Source organism: Pseudopodoces humilis, chromosome 1 (assembly GCF_049639895.1).
Source record: "Pseudopodoces humilis isolate 2021_Gansu_Grassland_sample_001 chromosome 1, ASM4963989v1, whole genome shotgun sequence".
NCBI lineage: Eukaryota > Metazoa > Chordata > Aves > Passeriformes > Paridae > Pseudopodoces > Pseudopodoces humilis.
In genome coordinates, this window is record NC_142200.1 from 42,918,037 (window position 1) to 42,934,263 (window position 16,227).

Consider the following 16,227-nt stretch of genomic DNA (forward strand, 5'->3'; position numbering starts at 1 on the left):
CTTTCTAAAGATACTTTCAAAGTTGGTTTTGGTGAATTAAAACATCCTACATTAATCATATGAACATGTAATTAATAAGAGTAGTAAAAGTTAGAGAAAATCAAGACAAGAGTGAGAAGCTCCAAAAATGTCCCTAATTCCACAGGGGCAGAACTCCAGTCAAGATGTCAAGGTTGAGTTTCAATAAAATCATTTATCAGAAGTCTTTATGAGCGTGAAAAGAAGCTTAGCCCGAAAAGTGGTTACTGAACAATTTTTATTAATATACCCTTCGGATCACCAACAGAATAAAGTAATTTTTCTCTCAGATAATCAGTATGAAGATGAAAGGGGCTCTACTTTAAAAGTTCACATGACAGGATTCTTGAACTGCATTTTGGTATTGGGCTTCTTCATCAAGCTGAAGATTCTAAACAAAATGAAAACATCATCAAAATGGGCAAATATCCAAGATATGGCATAGTCATTAGTTTAATCTTCATCAATCAATGGCACCTAAACAAACAAACACTCTTTATCTTTATGCTACTATATGATTGTTTATATTGCACAGAATCTTTTAATGAACCAAATACCAAGAGACACATGAGACAGGAGAAGGATCAGTTGAGTGGGACAAGAGTCATTAAGCAGAAGGGTCCATCTCCTCTCCCTGGCTCAATTACATTATGGAACAGCCAGCTCAGGAAAGCTGACTGTGTCACACAATTCTTTTAACAGGGCTTCTAACCAGCCAAAACATCCTCCATTAATAAAAACAAAATGGCATCCCCAGACAACACCAATCATAGATTGTTGTGAATACAGTGCTTAAAATGAGAAAGCAAACACAGAACACAAAAAGTCTGCTACTTTTTGCAGAAATATCCTCCAGGTTCTTAATATGCCAGAGCAATGAATCTCTTAAGTACAACTCTGGCAGTTTCCCCAGTTTTAGGTCATCAAACATGCACTCATGGTGAAGAACCCAATCCCCTCTATCAAACCATAGCTCTTCAGGCCTTTATCACAGTTAACGCAAAGGACAAGATACATCATCTTTGCCATCCTGACCCAGTGAGGCAGCCTGTTGCACACCCCAAAGCCTGTCAAACTCTGTAGAAAAAGCCACAAACTTTCCAGCTCCCTGATCCCACATGCAGAACCCAAATGGTTGGCTGGACTTAGGAATCAGACACTGACTACATCTGTGTATACAGTTCTGCACCTACTTCGAGGTCATTTACTCAAAGAGAGCCTGAAAAGAGGCAGCCTAAACTGATTAAGTGACACATCTCTTTTTCAGTCTCTCTCACAACAAACAGGAAGAGCAGTTGTAGTAGCAATACCAGCTAGTCAAGCCGCACACTGAGTCCTGAGAATATATTTTCACAATTTCTGCATTAAAAGGTCAACAATGTCCATAAAACAGACTGGCATCTATTTCATTTCCCCCAGAAACAGCAGTAATAAACTGTTCTAATAAACAGAGTAAAAGCAATAAATACATCAGACTGAGAACATTAAACCAAAGACTTAACTCATCAGCTTGGAGCTGTTTAACTACTGACAACACCTATTCCCAGTAGCACTTCACATTGATAACAAAGTTTAAGAACAGACAGGTCTGCTTCTGAGTTCCATACAGAACAGGAACACAGCATGTCCAGAGTTGTACATGTACTTTTGTATATGTTAAGTATAAAATTTTTATTTGGCATTTTGATTTTTAGAAAAAAAATTAACACTTTTTCCTCCACACATCAAAGAAGAAAAAGCTTACCACAAATTCTCCGTAGTCAAACCGGTGTCTTAGATTTAGATGGCTAACAAGATTTCTAGTAACCTGGTTAGTATCTGCCCAAGGAAGAGATACACAAATGGGACAGATCTGAATTTGGAGTGGGAAGGGAAGAAACAGAATGAAAAAAAGTTATTGGCAATACAGAATGCATTAAAGACATGTTCTACAGGAATAACTAGTCTATTACTCATCCACTACCAAAATACAGTAAGACATGAATATCAAATCATACTGCTAAGTATGCTTTTCCTCAATTGTGTAACACTCAAAAATTACATTTCAACTTGGTCAATTTCTAAAATGTTTCTCTTAGGAGTGGAAGATTATCATACCTGTCTGAGTTAATTTAGAAAAGTGACTACTGCATCCTACTTATTGTTTAGGAGATTTTTCATACAACTGAGATGATCAAGTAAATCAAAAGAAAAAGTAACACACTGTACAGATGAAAATAATAGAAAATCAAATAGTTTTTTCTCTTTCAGACTCTCTAGTTACTTTGGATTACTTTTCAAGTGGCTGTAGGCTTCATATGAAACAGTAGTTACGTTACAAATGGGATTCTACAGAAACAGATTTGAACTACTAAATAAAGAAGAGTTAAGCATCAGGCTCAAAAACTAAGCCTGTTTCAGATCAAGATAAATAACACAGCTAAGTCAGAAATGCCTTAGAACCAGCAGGCTGGACATGAAACATTCTCACATCAAAGTCACTCCTCAATTTAAATGCACTGCATGGAGTGTATTGTCTGTCTTTCTCAAACCACAGTGATTGTTACAGATATAGACTAGCACAGTTAAAGTTGTCCACATAATTACAATGAAAGTAGCTTAAAAAACAGACATAAACAACTCCACTTACCACAGGAACGATCTGATAAAGATGTCTATTATTACAGTGATCCAGCAAGCGCTGTCTAGTAAAATTGGCTTCCTGACACAGGGGGCATTTGAAGGTTGGGTGTCCACTGTAAACAGAAACACAACAGTATTTAACAGAAAAGAGTTTCAGAAGTAGTGTTAAGCAAGCATACAAATGAAGCTATCATTGTTTTCCCTTGCTTTGTTAACAACAGAAAACCCCCCCACCCCTACTGACATATTAGCAGATCTAAAGGCGTCCCAGTGCTACTACCAAACTGCAATTTTGAAGTACATTTACAATTGGTATGCCTAAATGCACTCTTCTGAGACTTGGTTTCTTTTGTTCCCACTGCAGCTACACCCTGGTTTTGCTTTCTTGTAACACCTTTTAGTCCATCCTTCAACAAAGTACTGAAATATCCAAATTCTAAGAAATAGATAGAAGTGTACAAGAAACTACAGGACTCTATAAATATAGCTCCTGCTGGTTTTGTGTGGGTTTTTTGTGTTTTAGTTTTTCCATTAGCAAAAGTTTGCACTGTTACTATCAGAATCTATTTTAATAACAAATATAGACAAGTAAGCAACCTACCTTGTTTCTCCCTGAAGTATTTGATTATTAGCCATCTCGCCAGTATCAGATATCATATCACTCCTACTACTTGAAATTAAGAAAAGAAACAATGAAATTTGAGATTATTTTACTCAACTATCAACATTTTAAAAGTTCAACAGTAACAGAAGTAGGGGGAAATATGGATTAAGTCCCATGAATTTCAAGGCAAGCTACAATGGCACATATCCTAACCCACCCTTTTCCTTTGGATCAAGGTATGTCTCAGTATTTTCAGAATCACCATGGCTGAAAGAAACCTTCAAGATCATCTGTCCAACTGTCAACCCAGTACCACCATTATCACCCCTAAATCATATCCCCAAGTGCCACATCCAGACACCTCTTGAGCACCTCCAGAGATGGTGACTCCACCATCACCCTGGGCAATTTATTCCAATGCCTGACCACGCTCTCCGTAAAAAAAACCAAAAACTTTCTGCTATCTAATCTGAACCTTCCCTGGTGCAACTTAAGGCCATTTCACCTCGTTCTTTTACTTCAAGACATGGCAAAAGAAACTGACCCTCCCCTCACTACAACCTCATCTCAACTAACTGCAGCAATGAGGTCTTCCTTGAGCTTCCTTTTCTCCAGGATAAACAACCCCAGCTCCCTCAGCTGCCCACCATAGGACTTGTGCTCCAGACCCTTCCCCAGCTCCACTGCCCTTCTCTGAAATCGCTCCAGCACCTCAATGTCCTCCTTGGATTCAGTGGCCCAGAACTGAACACAGGATTTGACGTATGGCCTGACTGGTGCTGAGTTCTGGGGGACCATCACTGCCCTGGTCCTGCTGGCCACACTACTCCTGATGCAGGCCAGGATGCCACCTGGTCACACTGTGAGATTGTCGCTTAAACTGTCAACCAGCACCCTCTGGTCCTTTTCCATTGGGGCACTTTCCAGCCACTCTTCCCCGCAGCCTGTGCAGCCAGTGCTGTCTGGAGTTGTTGTGACCAAACTGTGAGACCTGTCATTTGGCCTTGTTGAACCTCACACCACTGGCCTCAGCCCATTGATCCAGCCTGTCCAGATCCCTCTGCAGAGCCTTCCTGCCCTCCAGCAGATCAACACTCCCACCCAACTTGCTGTCATCTGCAAATTTACAGAGGGAGCACTCAATCCCCTTGTCCAAATCAACAATCAAGGTGTTAAATAGGAGTGGCCCCAAACTGAACCCTGGGAAACACCACTGGTGACCAGGGGTCAACTGAATGTAACTACATTCACCACCTGTCTCTGGGCCTGGCCATCCAGACAGTTTTTTCACCCAGTGAAGAGCACACCTGTCCAAGCCATAGCCTGCCAGCTTCTCCAGAAGAGTACAGTGGGACTGTGTCAAATGTTTTCCTGAAGTCTAGATAGACAGCATCCACAGTTAGCCCCTCATCTACTAAGTGGGTCACTTTGTCATAGAAGGAGATCAGATTGGTCAGCCAGGACCTTGACTTTTGTAAACCCATGTTGGCTGGGCCTGATTCCTGGGTAGTCCTGCACATGCCACATGATGGTACTCAGGATGATCCGCTCCAATACACCAAAGTATTAGATTGACACCTGTCAGTCTGACAAGTCTGTAATTCACTGGATCATCCGTCTGATCCTTCGCATAGATGGACATTCCATTTGCTGATTTCTAGTCAACTGGGACCTCTCTGCACAATTTAATTACCACTGTGATGCTTGGTGGCATACTACACAACTTCACAGGAAAGTGGCATATAACACAACAAACGTTTAGTCAACAAGACTGGTAATGCTGGTGACAGCCAAGTAGCTCAAAAAGCATTACGAACTATATGAATGTAAGACAGGTAGCACTTTCTAAGTTATTTTGACTTAGGAAGGTGTAAATAGGCCTTTAACTGCCACATAGTCACACAAATAGTTTGCAACTTTCAACTATAGCAAGGTAAGTTTTCTTATGCTGAACACAAAATAAACTTTTTTCCTAAAGGAACAGTAAAGCAGAAGAACATTTTAGAAGTAAATTTGACCGTATATACACCTCTACCTAAGCCAGAAGAAACTGTACAGACATGCTAAGAACATGAATATTTAAAGTCACAAATATGGTAATGGTAAATTTTTTTATACTTCTGTGATATTATAATCAGAGGTATTCTACTGTGGCAAACTGTATAAACAGTGATATCAGAATATGCAGACTTTGGTGAAATATTGCTACAGCTAATTCCAGTTACAGCTTCAGCTTTCAATAGACTGATTTGTTGAAAGCCAAACAGACAAGTTCAGACTGCTAAAAATAGAAAATCAATGGAAAAAAAAAATAAAGGATGGGATATATATAATAAAGCTCTGTGAAATGAACACATAAAAAGCTTTTCAAAAATAACCAAAAATCCCCAACCCCTACCATCAGTGAGAATTTATGAATAAAAAAGATTAGCTTTACTGCCTGAAAACAAATGGCAAGTGTCATTTGATTTTACAGTGTGTAGCACACTGGAGTTCCTTATATATGTCATAAGGGATCTGTTCAAAATAAATTCAATCAGAAAGCAAAAGCTTGCACAATAATGTTTTGAAACAGGATACCCACTAAAACAAACTTAGGAAAGGGGAGGGGGAATAAAAATAGACAGGAACTTCTCCAGAGGTAAATATTATGAAATATGTTACAAAGCAAGCTGCCCAAATGCTGTCAAGATAAGGAAAACAAGCTACAAATATTAAATACTTCTTAGGAGAGTCTCTAGAAGACATTTCAAAGCCATCATGCAGAAAGGTTTTCTTCTGTCTGCTAAGAATAGAGAAAAATACCTGGAAAAACTCATATTTTGAATCATGAAATATTATTAATTAATGCAAATAGAAGGAATGGCCTGGAAAAAAGTACTCTCCATGGGGTGAGGGGTGGGGAAAGAAGATGCACAGCTACACACAGAACACCCTGATTACCTGTTCCCTGTTGCATCTTGGGAAATCTGTAAGTTTGGAATAATTGAAGAAACACCATATTCATCCTGATACTTCTTACACGTTTTATAATGCTGTCTCATCCATGAAAATCTAACCTGAAAATAAAATGCCAAATTATTCAAATCATATTAAGCAATCCAGGGATAGATAGAAGGAAGAGATAATTCTGCCAACAGAAAGCAATGCATCCAGGAATTATTTAGACCTCATCGGCAGCAGAAACCAGAATTTGCATCTCCCTTCTGAGCATGAATACTTTCTTCACCAACAGGACATCTCCGATTCCTCTCTCCTCAGAGCCAGTGTCACTCTGTGAGACTGGAGAACACTGCCACTCAAACTGCTGGACATCTGAGAGCTCTCAGGGATGAAAGATGCAAGCAAACACCATTTAACTGAAAAAAAAGTCACTGGAACTACACATCCAGGATCAATAGGTGATGAGCTATAACAGAGTGGCTGTGAGGATGGGATAAGCACCACTGCTCCTTCAGTCTTCTCTGGCCTGCTGTTACCTCATGCAGAGGAACATTTTCTTTTTGCATTAGGTGTGTTCCTTTACTCAGTGGCAGGGGAGGGAAAAAAAATAGGTGAATGATCACCAGCTTAAGGCCGCCTATTGACCTTTAATTCAAATTAAGAGAATGAGTTGCTTAGATTTGTCAGAAGACAGCTGTGCTAGACAGGCCCTAAATCTGAATTCCAGGTCCAACAGCACTGTCAGAAGGTGCTCACAGGTCTAGAGGCTGAACAAGATTGTATCTCACATGCCTGTGCCTAAATTCCATTGAAGTTACTCTGGTTCTTCCTTCCCGTTTACCAGCTTGCTATCAGTTTCTTTCTCCCCACTTTTCATCCCAATGAATCATGTGGAACAATGCAAGCAGCTGATGGTTCCATTAGTGCTGATCTTCACACTGGCAGAAGTTCCAGGTGAAATGCAACCAACATAAAGACTACCTGGATTTGATGCATTTTTTTATAAACAAAATGTGTGGCTGAAATCCTGAATCTGTTTATAGCAAAAGAGACATTACTCTTGGTTTCAGTGAGGGTCAAGATTTCACCCAGTGTTCCAAACATAATGAATCCTTTTAAGGGGAAAGGAAATGAAAGGAATGTAAAAGGACTGATGGGGAAGGAGGAAATTACATATGATTGATCATGTGGGCACTGCAACTAATCAACTCACATTTTTTTGGTTTTAAATTAAATTTTATGGCAGCTAAAAGCAGTTGCATTTCCATACTGAGAGTTTCTGAGGTTTTCCATATATCTGCAATTTTCATGTTCAGCTCCTTAACTTTCCTTTTGCCAGTTTTATAGCTATACCTTTTTTTTCCCATCTTTTTAGGGAAAAACTGGCACTCCACTTAAAATGCCTTTATTGACAAATTCAAGATGCTCTTCTTTCAGTTTACACGTTAGGTACAGCTAGCAGGCACTGCATGCCCAGTATACACACAAGCCATACAAAGCTAAGTTCAAACTGCTATAGGCTCTTCAGCTCCAAGAGGAGAATGACACACAGTAAAGGTGTGTCTGGAGAAAAACACAAAAAAATTATTCAACTTTTTTTAAAGTTTTACTCTACCTGCTTCTCACAGCATCTACAGCCCCCAGAAGCTTTCTTCATACTGTTTTCAACATCTAGAGCCCTTTTGGGATATGTTCTTTCTTTTTTAGTCACGCTCCCCCGGCAGAGAGGACAATGTGTTCCACTTTCTCTTATAGCTGTCAAGAAGCACTTCCTGCAAAACCTAAATTGAAAAGTTACCACAAATACAGGTTAGCAAAATACACAGAGTTACATACTTTGTCCTTGAAGAGAGCTGGATGATTGTTGGGGTGGGGGGGGGGGGGGGAGGGAAAGAGAGGTATCAGAGTAATAGTTTGCCAAATACAAAGTTTGGTATTTAAAAGAAATATGAAATAATGGTGCTTACGATGAAGTACATGGATATCAGGGGAGCTTGGCAATACACTCTAGGTAAAACTCTTCTTATTTATTGACTAGTACTACCGAGCTGCGCACCAGATTGATCACTACTGAGATATTAAATGGTGCAGCAAGCACGTGATTTTCGATAATCTTATCAAAGTAACTTCTGTTTATTGTGCTTAAGCAGAGCCAAGACCACTGCAAAGCTTCATTCAGCACGCGTTTCCAGAGACCTCAGCTCACCAGCTTTTGCAGCTCTCTTTCCTTACGCACCAGCTGCCAAAGCTATTTTGCTTTTCTACAAAGTGGCACGTTGTAATCAAACGTCCCTCTGGAAAAAAAATGCTGAATAGATGAGCTGAAAAGAGAGAACAACTCACACTACCGTCCTTGTTCGAAAAGGAACGGGGAAAACCACGAAGTTAAAAACCGCGAGTTAGCTCAGACAGCACAGCAAAACTCCCCCACCACCGACCAGACACCCGGGGCGGTGGGGGGGGGCTTCTCCTAAATGACCGGTCCTCGTCGGCTACAAAAGAAAGAGGCGAGGGGAGGCTGGGGCGGCACTGGGCTCGCATCCTCACCGCCAGCGGCTCCAGGCCGAGGGTCCGTGCGCCGGGAGCGGGGGGAGCCGAGGATCACAAGGCGGAGAGCCGGAGGAGGCGAGGAAAAGGCTTGGGAAGGGGCGGGGGGTCGGGATACCCACACGTGCTGGCAGTTGGCTGTCCTCACGGGCGTTTTGAACACCTCCTGGCACACCGGGCAGTAAAAATCATCCTCGCTGAAGCACGCCGGGGCCGCCGCGGCCCCCTCGGCCATGGCAACACGTAAGGGCCTCTCCGCCAGGACCGGGGACGACGAACAAGCCCCGCCCTGGCGGGCAGAGGAGAGCCCGGCCCCGCTTCGCTCCCGCGGGGCGCTGCCGGGGGTCCGAGAGTGGATGGCTGGGGGCACCGGCACAGGGTGGGATCCGGGCCGGGCTGCGGCGGGGCAGCGGGACGAGCCCGGCCGGGGCTCCGCCTGCCGCCCCTCGCGGCTCCTCCCGCCCGGCCCGCGGCGAACCCCGCCCCGCGCTCTACCTGGCGCTGCCCGGAGAGGAGGGACCCGGCAGCTCCGGCCGCGCTCCCGGCGGCACCCGGGGGGCGGGGGCGGGGCCGGGGGTTCCATGGCGATCGCCTCCCGGCGCGGCAGGGCTGCTACGACACGGCCCCCGCTCCGCCCTGTCCGGGAGGCTTCCCCGCTCCGCCCAGCGCGCTGCGCCCGCCCCGCCGCCCTTCCGCACAACAGCCGCGCCTCGAGCCTGCACGGTGACGCCGCTCAGGCTCTGGCTTATTTCTAGATCTGGTTACTTGTAGATTTAGAAGATTTCTAATCATCCAGTCCCCCTGTACTCAGCACCGGTCAGGCCACACCTCGAATCCAGTGTTCAGTTCTGGGCCCCTGAATCCAGGAAGGACGCTGGGGTGCTGAAGCGAGACCAGAGAAGGACAGCAGAGCTGGTGAGGGGTCTGGAGCATAAGTGAGGAGCGGCTGAGGGAGCTGGGGTTGTTTGTCCTGGAGAAAAGGAGGCTCGGGGGTGACCTTATCGCTCCCAGTCTGAAAGGAGGGTGTAGTCAGGTGGGGATCGGCCTCTTCCCCCAGGTAACAAGTAACAGGACAAGAGGAATCAGCCTCAGGCTGTGCCAGAGGAGGTTTTCGTTGGACACCAGGAGGAATTTCTTCCGGATGATTAAACATTGGAATGGGCTTCCCAGGGAGGTGATGGCATCAGCATTCCTGGGGATTTTTAAGAAAGGATGGGACATGGCAGTTAATGCTGTGCTATAGCTGACAATGGTGGTGTTCTGTCATAGGTTGGATTTGATGATATCAGAGGTTTTCTCCAACTTAACTGATGCTGGAATTCTGTGGCTGGCACTAGTGGTCATTTTATTGAGTAGTTTCAGTGGTATTTCTCAGAGTTGGGGCAAGTTTTCAGCCTCCTGAATGATCCTGACCAAAAAAAAAATAAATAAAAATCTTAATTCAGTGGTATGACTGTGCTTTTCTTCCAGAATAAGGACTTTAAAGAATATCTGTCTATCTGTATAGTGATGCCAACAGACTTCTCTAGATACAGAAGACTTTCGGACCTATTAAGCATATCTAGCACTAATCTCATCTGGACATAACTCTTGGCATATAAACAAAAAGTAAAATGTTGAGAATGCTTTAAAAAGAAACAGATTTGTAGAGAGTATATAAATTATATTAATTTATGAAGGTGATAATCATAATAAATATAAGATTCATACTAGGCTTGGTCTTTTTTGCTCAGAGATTATAGAATGGTTTGGGTTGGAAGGGATCTTAAAGATCATCTAGTTCCATCTGCTGTGCCCTGGGCAAGGACACCTTTCACTAGTCCAGGTTGCTCAGAGCTCCATCCAAACCTGGGCTTGAACACTTTCAGGAATGGAGCATCCACAACTTCCACAACAACCTGTTCCAGTGCCAAGACTGAGAGAAAATGGATCCTTCATCTTGGTTTTACCTGTCTCCTTGACTGCAGCTGTCTGTACCATAGTTAGATGTTCAGAGGAGATCTCTAGGTGGGAAGGTCCCCCTCTCTCTCTGGCCTGGGGTTAGACTTTCAGGAGAGAGTGCAAAACATTCAGAGCTGTGGTTCACATATGCTTTCAGACTCCAGCATTTCAAAACTGAATGAAAGCCTAAATGCCTTAGACATCCATCAGAGCTGCTTCTTGTAGCTGCTAGTGATCAGCAGCAAGAGGCAATGTCCATGGGCTTTGGCAAAAGCCATCTGGGCTCACAGTTTTGAGGGGAGAGGGAACTGCAGGGAGTGAAGCTGAAGCTAAGGTCTCTCTTCAGGTGAAGATGAGAGACAAACCATCCTGTGATTCTGTGAACCGGCTTTGTGTTCTTGTTCAGTATCTGTCACGACTATTACCTATCAATGTTAGTGTCTTCCTAAGGAAGAGCAGAGACAGCAGAACAAGAGCCAATCACTGCCCTGAATACCTTCTTTTTAGACCACATGGTGACAAAATTTGCATGCCTCTAAGTACCAAGAGTTCTGAAACTCTCAAGGGAAGCAATTTCAAAGCCTTTGGCCCAAAGTGAATTAAGTTGCCTGGGCTGGGACATTCGCTGCCCATGCTTCAGGTTGGGAGAAAATCTGGTGGAAAAGGCAGAACCCCTGGGATCTCCCATGGGAAGGCAGGTCTGGGATTTGAGGTGTTGTGGTAAGTTGTCCTCTGGTAACCATGGCTGTGCTACCCTGCTCTCATCACTGCTGCTAAGGGTTATCTGGGGTGTTCATAGGCTGGTAAACCCCCCTACTGTTCAAAGTGATTGATTATCTTCCATGAAATGAAGCAGGAAGCCAGACCAGTCAATCTGAGTGGATGATTAGCAGCAGTTGGTAGCAGTAACCTCATCAGCACTGCAGGGACAGCCAGAAGACACAGAGTGTCTTTTTTACCTTTAAGTGGTAAGTAGCCTGCAGAGTGCTTCTTGTATATGCTTGTGTCAGTGAGGATGACACCACAGCTGTGTATCAGCTTCAGGGGCACCCTAGCCAGGCCGTGACAGTGTGTGAAAAGGAAGAATTACAGAAGCCTCAGTTCAGATGCTACACAGCTACCATTGGGGTACAGGCAGCATGGCCTTCAGCCTCAGCACGTGGGAGGCTGGCAGAGATGGGCTTCCAAATCTTTTACTCTTCTTGTATGACTTCATCAAAACATGGCCTTATGCCTCAGTTTCTCATTCTTTAAAAAGGGAGCTGATTTTAATCACCAGATAAGTCTGTTAGGAAGTTTAATTACAGCAGGTAAAGAAGGTTATGTCTTTTGAAGGCAGATGTTAAACAAAAGCAAAGATTTATGACTAAAGCAACACGATAGATCCATTTGAACTTTGTTCAAGAGACCGCAGTATTTATCGATTAGTAGCTTTGGCAGGGGGAGAAACTGTGCAGGTGACTTTAGGGAAGTAAACTACAGGAAGGTGTCTGTGGAGGCATTCATGCTCTTGTTAACGTCATTGTAAATCTTGATCCCTTAATAAAGCTGTGACCTTGGAGCTGAAAACTTATATGCCATGGAGCAATATAGAGCATGGCACCAGCCTTGTAAATCTGACATAGTTTTTGCCATTCACATAAACAACATGTAAAGAGAAATCAGGCAGCTGAAGTTTATGAAACACATTTATTTGAAGGAGAGCATTTTAAATCAGACTTCTTAGATGAAATGAAACCAATGGCCCTTCCAACTTTTTATTTCTTGTGATAAAATGTGTTTGTGAAATGAAATCTCAACAGTGAAAACATTTAGAACTGCTCGTAAACTACTGTTCACAGGGATAAACTGCCACTCAAAAAGCACATTTTAGATCACCTTTGTACAACTATTGTACAAATACTTTTTGTACAACTATTCTGGTAGCTTTCTTGACAATGCTGGTGCAAGAACAGCATACCTACTTGCTCATATGAAAAATGCAGAGATTTGTTCTGTGGGAGGAGTCAAAGACGGATGCAAGCAGAAGGCAAAAGAGACAAAGCTGTGTAACTGTAGAGGCCAGAAGGTGCCATGTGCAAGGGGAAGGACATCTTTTTTGCTCTTGCCAGGTATATCTGCAAACACTGGCAGCCAAAGACAAAACTAAGGACAATGCTCCTACAGCTTATTTCATACATGTAAAAAGGTTTTTGGATGTCCAGGAGGCCATAAATCAAATAACTTTTCCCCTGTGACTAGATTTTTTTTAGTTACACAAATGTTCCCACCATATCGAGCAACACTGCAACACCTTTGGAGCAGCACTGTCCATCTTTCTGACTGAGGAGTTTTCTTTTGCGAGGACAGTTCTCAAAGAAAAGGAAAGCAACTTTCCCAAGCACATGACACACTGAACCTTTCTTTTCCCAAAAAGGAGCCACTTTCTGATTCCAGAGTCGTAAGTCTAGAGGGCAGTTTTCTTGTTAATGTTACCATGTGAGTAAAGCCACTTTAATCACTGTATATGCTTCAATGAATGAACATGAATTTTAATTTTTTACAGATCAAGTGTATCTTTGAAAGATACTATGTTATACTGTACATGTAAAAAAATGCTTTTTTAACTTACATGCTTTGTTAAACTTACACAGTAAGAATAGAGGTTATTTAAAAGATTCCATTCTCTTGAAAAGGGTTCAATTTTTTCTTATTATAAATAGAATATTCACTTCTTCCTATCATTTCAAAACAGCTTTCATTTAACCAACTTTGCTTATTTTAAGTCTCATCTTGCACTGTAAATGGAAACTTATGGGCAGCCCTTGGCAATAGGTAGTACACCCAATGCTATTTTGAGGGGGGATTTGTTCCAATTTGTTTGGTCCTGTTGCATCTGAAATGCTGCTCTTTGTCATTACCTCCAGCATTGCACTGTCATCCTCAACACACACAATATTGGCTTGCTCCTGGAATGGAGCTGGAAACAAATAGGAGAGGCTGCTGTAAAAGCCAATGTACCTCTATATGGTACACATTAAAGCATTAACTCATATAAAGGTGCAAACTGTATACACTCTGTGTGAATGTTTCATTTACTTGGGGTTGTGTCTTATATGGTCACGGTTAAAGTGAAAACTAAGCTGCAGTGTTAAAGGGAAGTGAGTGTGTTTCCCCCATCCCACCCACTGTGGGAAATGGAAGTGCTGGTTGATTTGTCTACAGGTCCTTGAATCTGTAACCTCTCTAAAACACCTCTTCTGTGAGATGTGAGAGTCAGAATCTAAAATGTCATGGCAAATAATCATCAGAGAAATAAATTACGTTTGTCAAGATCCAGGTCTACACCTTATTGACCTCAAACCTACAAACGAAGTCACAGTAAGACCTCGCAGCCTTCACGGACCTTCAGAATGAAGCCATTTATGGGAAGTTATCAAAGCTTAGAGGAAAAAATGTTAACCCTCCCACTATGACAGACTCCTATATAAGACCACATAAGCAATTTTCAAATTATAATTTCAAAACCCAGACAAGAATACACAGGAAATGATACACAAATCTGAGTTAGGGCAGTAGAAATAGCACATGCTGGATTTAAAATCAGTCAAGTCACTGAACAATGGTCTTTGACTTGGCTGTAATAACTGTTTGTTGTATCCATTATAAGACTTACTACACATTTTCAGTGGTCCAGCCACCACTCACAGTTATAAGAGTGCTAAAATTTTAAATATTGTGTGCATACCTGCTTGTCTATGAGAGATGGGGAGGGGGAAAATTATAAGTACATTTGTACTTTGCTGTCAAAACCAATTAAACATTTAATATACTTTCTTTATTATTTCCTATCAGTAATGTTGCTAGAATTAATCAGTTTAATGTGCAAATTCAGTAAAATAATATGCTTATATACATTACTACCGCTGACCTTTCTGATCTGTGGTGCATGAGACATGGTCCATTAACTCACCCTCATTGACTTTGCATGGGCAATAAGGAGGATCTGGGAATAAGCAGTAGTATGCTTTTAGAGGGTGCTGAGTAACTGATACATTTTTGGTACTACAAACCATAAAAGAAGTATTGAGATTTCCTTGGCCAGACATCTTAGGGATCCCTCTTTTGCCATGCCAGACTGCAGCATGGGTGTGTAACAGGCACCTGATGTATGCTCTGCTGGCAAGAGGTCACCCTTGCTAATGGATGCTGCACAGAGCTGTGCCAACATGTCAGGATATCGATCCTGAGAAAAAGGATCTTTTGAGAAAAGCACTCAACCTATGTTATGGTTATCCATAACCTTAGAGAAGAACAGATGAAAATACTGATCACTATCACTACAGGCATTTTCTAAAAGCAACATTTAGTTGCTGTGATATTCTTGGGGCAGGCGTGACCAAACTATCAATTCCCAGGAGTGCTCACTGAGTATCGACACCTCTTAGCAGAGGATTCCTACTCATTTTTCAGTACAGAGCATGGTCTTGTTGCATGGTGGAGACAATTTTTCAGCTCAGTTCAATTTTCAAATGTTTGTGGACAAATGTTCTGAGCATCAGAACAGTAACTGATAAGGAGATAAGTCTGCCTTCAGCAACCTGAATAACATGTCATTTAGGAATTTACACAGCAAAGAGTATAGAGACTTTAATAAATAAAAATATTTCAATAGTGATATCAAAATTGCTTCTTATCATTAATGGACAAAACTAAAGGCCATTGAATTTCAAGACCTGAGTCATTTTAGAGTGGCTGCACACTTAATTGAACTCTCTAACATGTCCTGCTCTGAAAGAAAATTAGAGGAATAAAGAATTTGAACTTTTGTCATACAACACACATATATTTTTAAAATATATATTTTTTCTATATAGCATATAATAATAAGAGCTGCCCATCTTCATAATTCAAAACGATTTCTGAAGAACAAATTCTTAGGAGATGGTCATTTACATTTAGATTATGATCAGTCTTACTCAACATTTTCAAGGAGTTCTATTTGAAAATAAACATAATTCTCCCCCAAGAAAAATAGCAAAAACTGCTGACTTTTCAAAATATGGCTGTTTCTAGAAAGCAGGTCATGTGGAATTAAATTCTATCAAACTGCTAAATTCCAGTAAAATGTATTTTGTAGTCATACACAAAAAATAGTATCCATCTCAAGTACTATTTCAGTATTATAATTTGAAAATATTAGTAAAGGATTCATGTTGAATTACATGAAACAGAAACAAGTCCAACTCAAACAAAACAAACCAGAGCAAGATCAACAAAGAATTCTATCAAATTGAATTTCCTATGTTGGGATAACAAATTTAAAAATGCTTTTAAAATGTCTTCAACACTGAGGTCTACCTTGTTACAGCAAATCTTCATAGGTCTGTATTTTTCTACATATTTTTTCATAAGTTCTTAAATGAGGTCTCATTTTACTCAGACATACCTAAGTAGTGAGAAACAGCAGCTTGTTATGTTTTATACCGTGGCTCATTCATGCTAAATCATTACTCAATATATTCTAGTTCAAACCTTATTACAACATTGTGGCTATACCTAGGGAAGAATCT

At 41.7% G+C, this 16,227-nt stretch overlaps 1 protein-coding gene across 2 annotated transcripts; it reads right to left on the reverse strand.

The window, feature by feature from the left end:
* Positions 1-239: 239 nt before the first annotated feature.
* On the reverse strand, positions 240-9,221 carry RNF138 (ring finger protein 138). 2 transcript variants are annotated; one of them, XM_014257825.2, is made up of 7 exons: positions 8,857-9,221; positions 7,803-7,968; positions 6,188-6,303; positions 3,242-3,307; positions 2,648-2,753; positions 1,763-1,870; positions 240-409 (listed from the first exon to the last, which is right to left on the reverse strand). In XM_014257825.2, the coding sequence occupies exons 1-7, from the start codon at positions 8,967-8,969 to the stop codon at positions 341-343; spliced, it is 744 nt and encodes a 247-aa protein (XP_014113300.1). In that variant the 5' UTR covers positions 8,970-9,221; the 3' UTR covers positions 240-340. The 2 variants fall into 2 exon arrangements, with proteins under 2 accessions (XP_014113300.1, XP_005517251.1); XM_005517194.3 differs by having other exon boundaries at positions 3,242-3,310; positions 8,857-9,219.
* Positions 9,222-16,227: the final 7,006 nt, after the last annotated feature.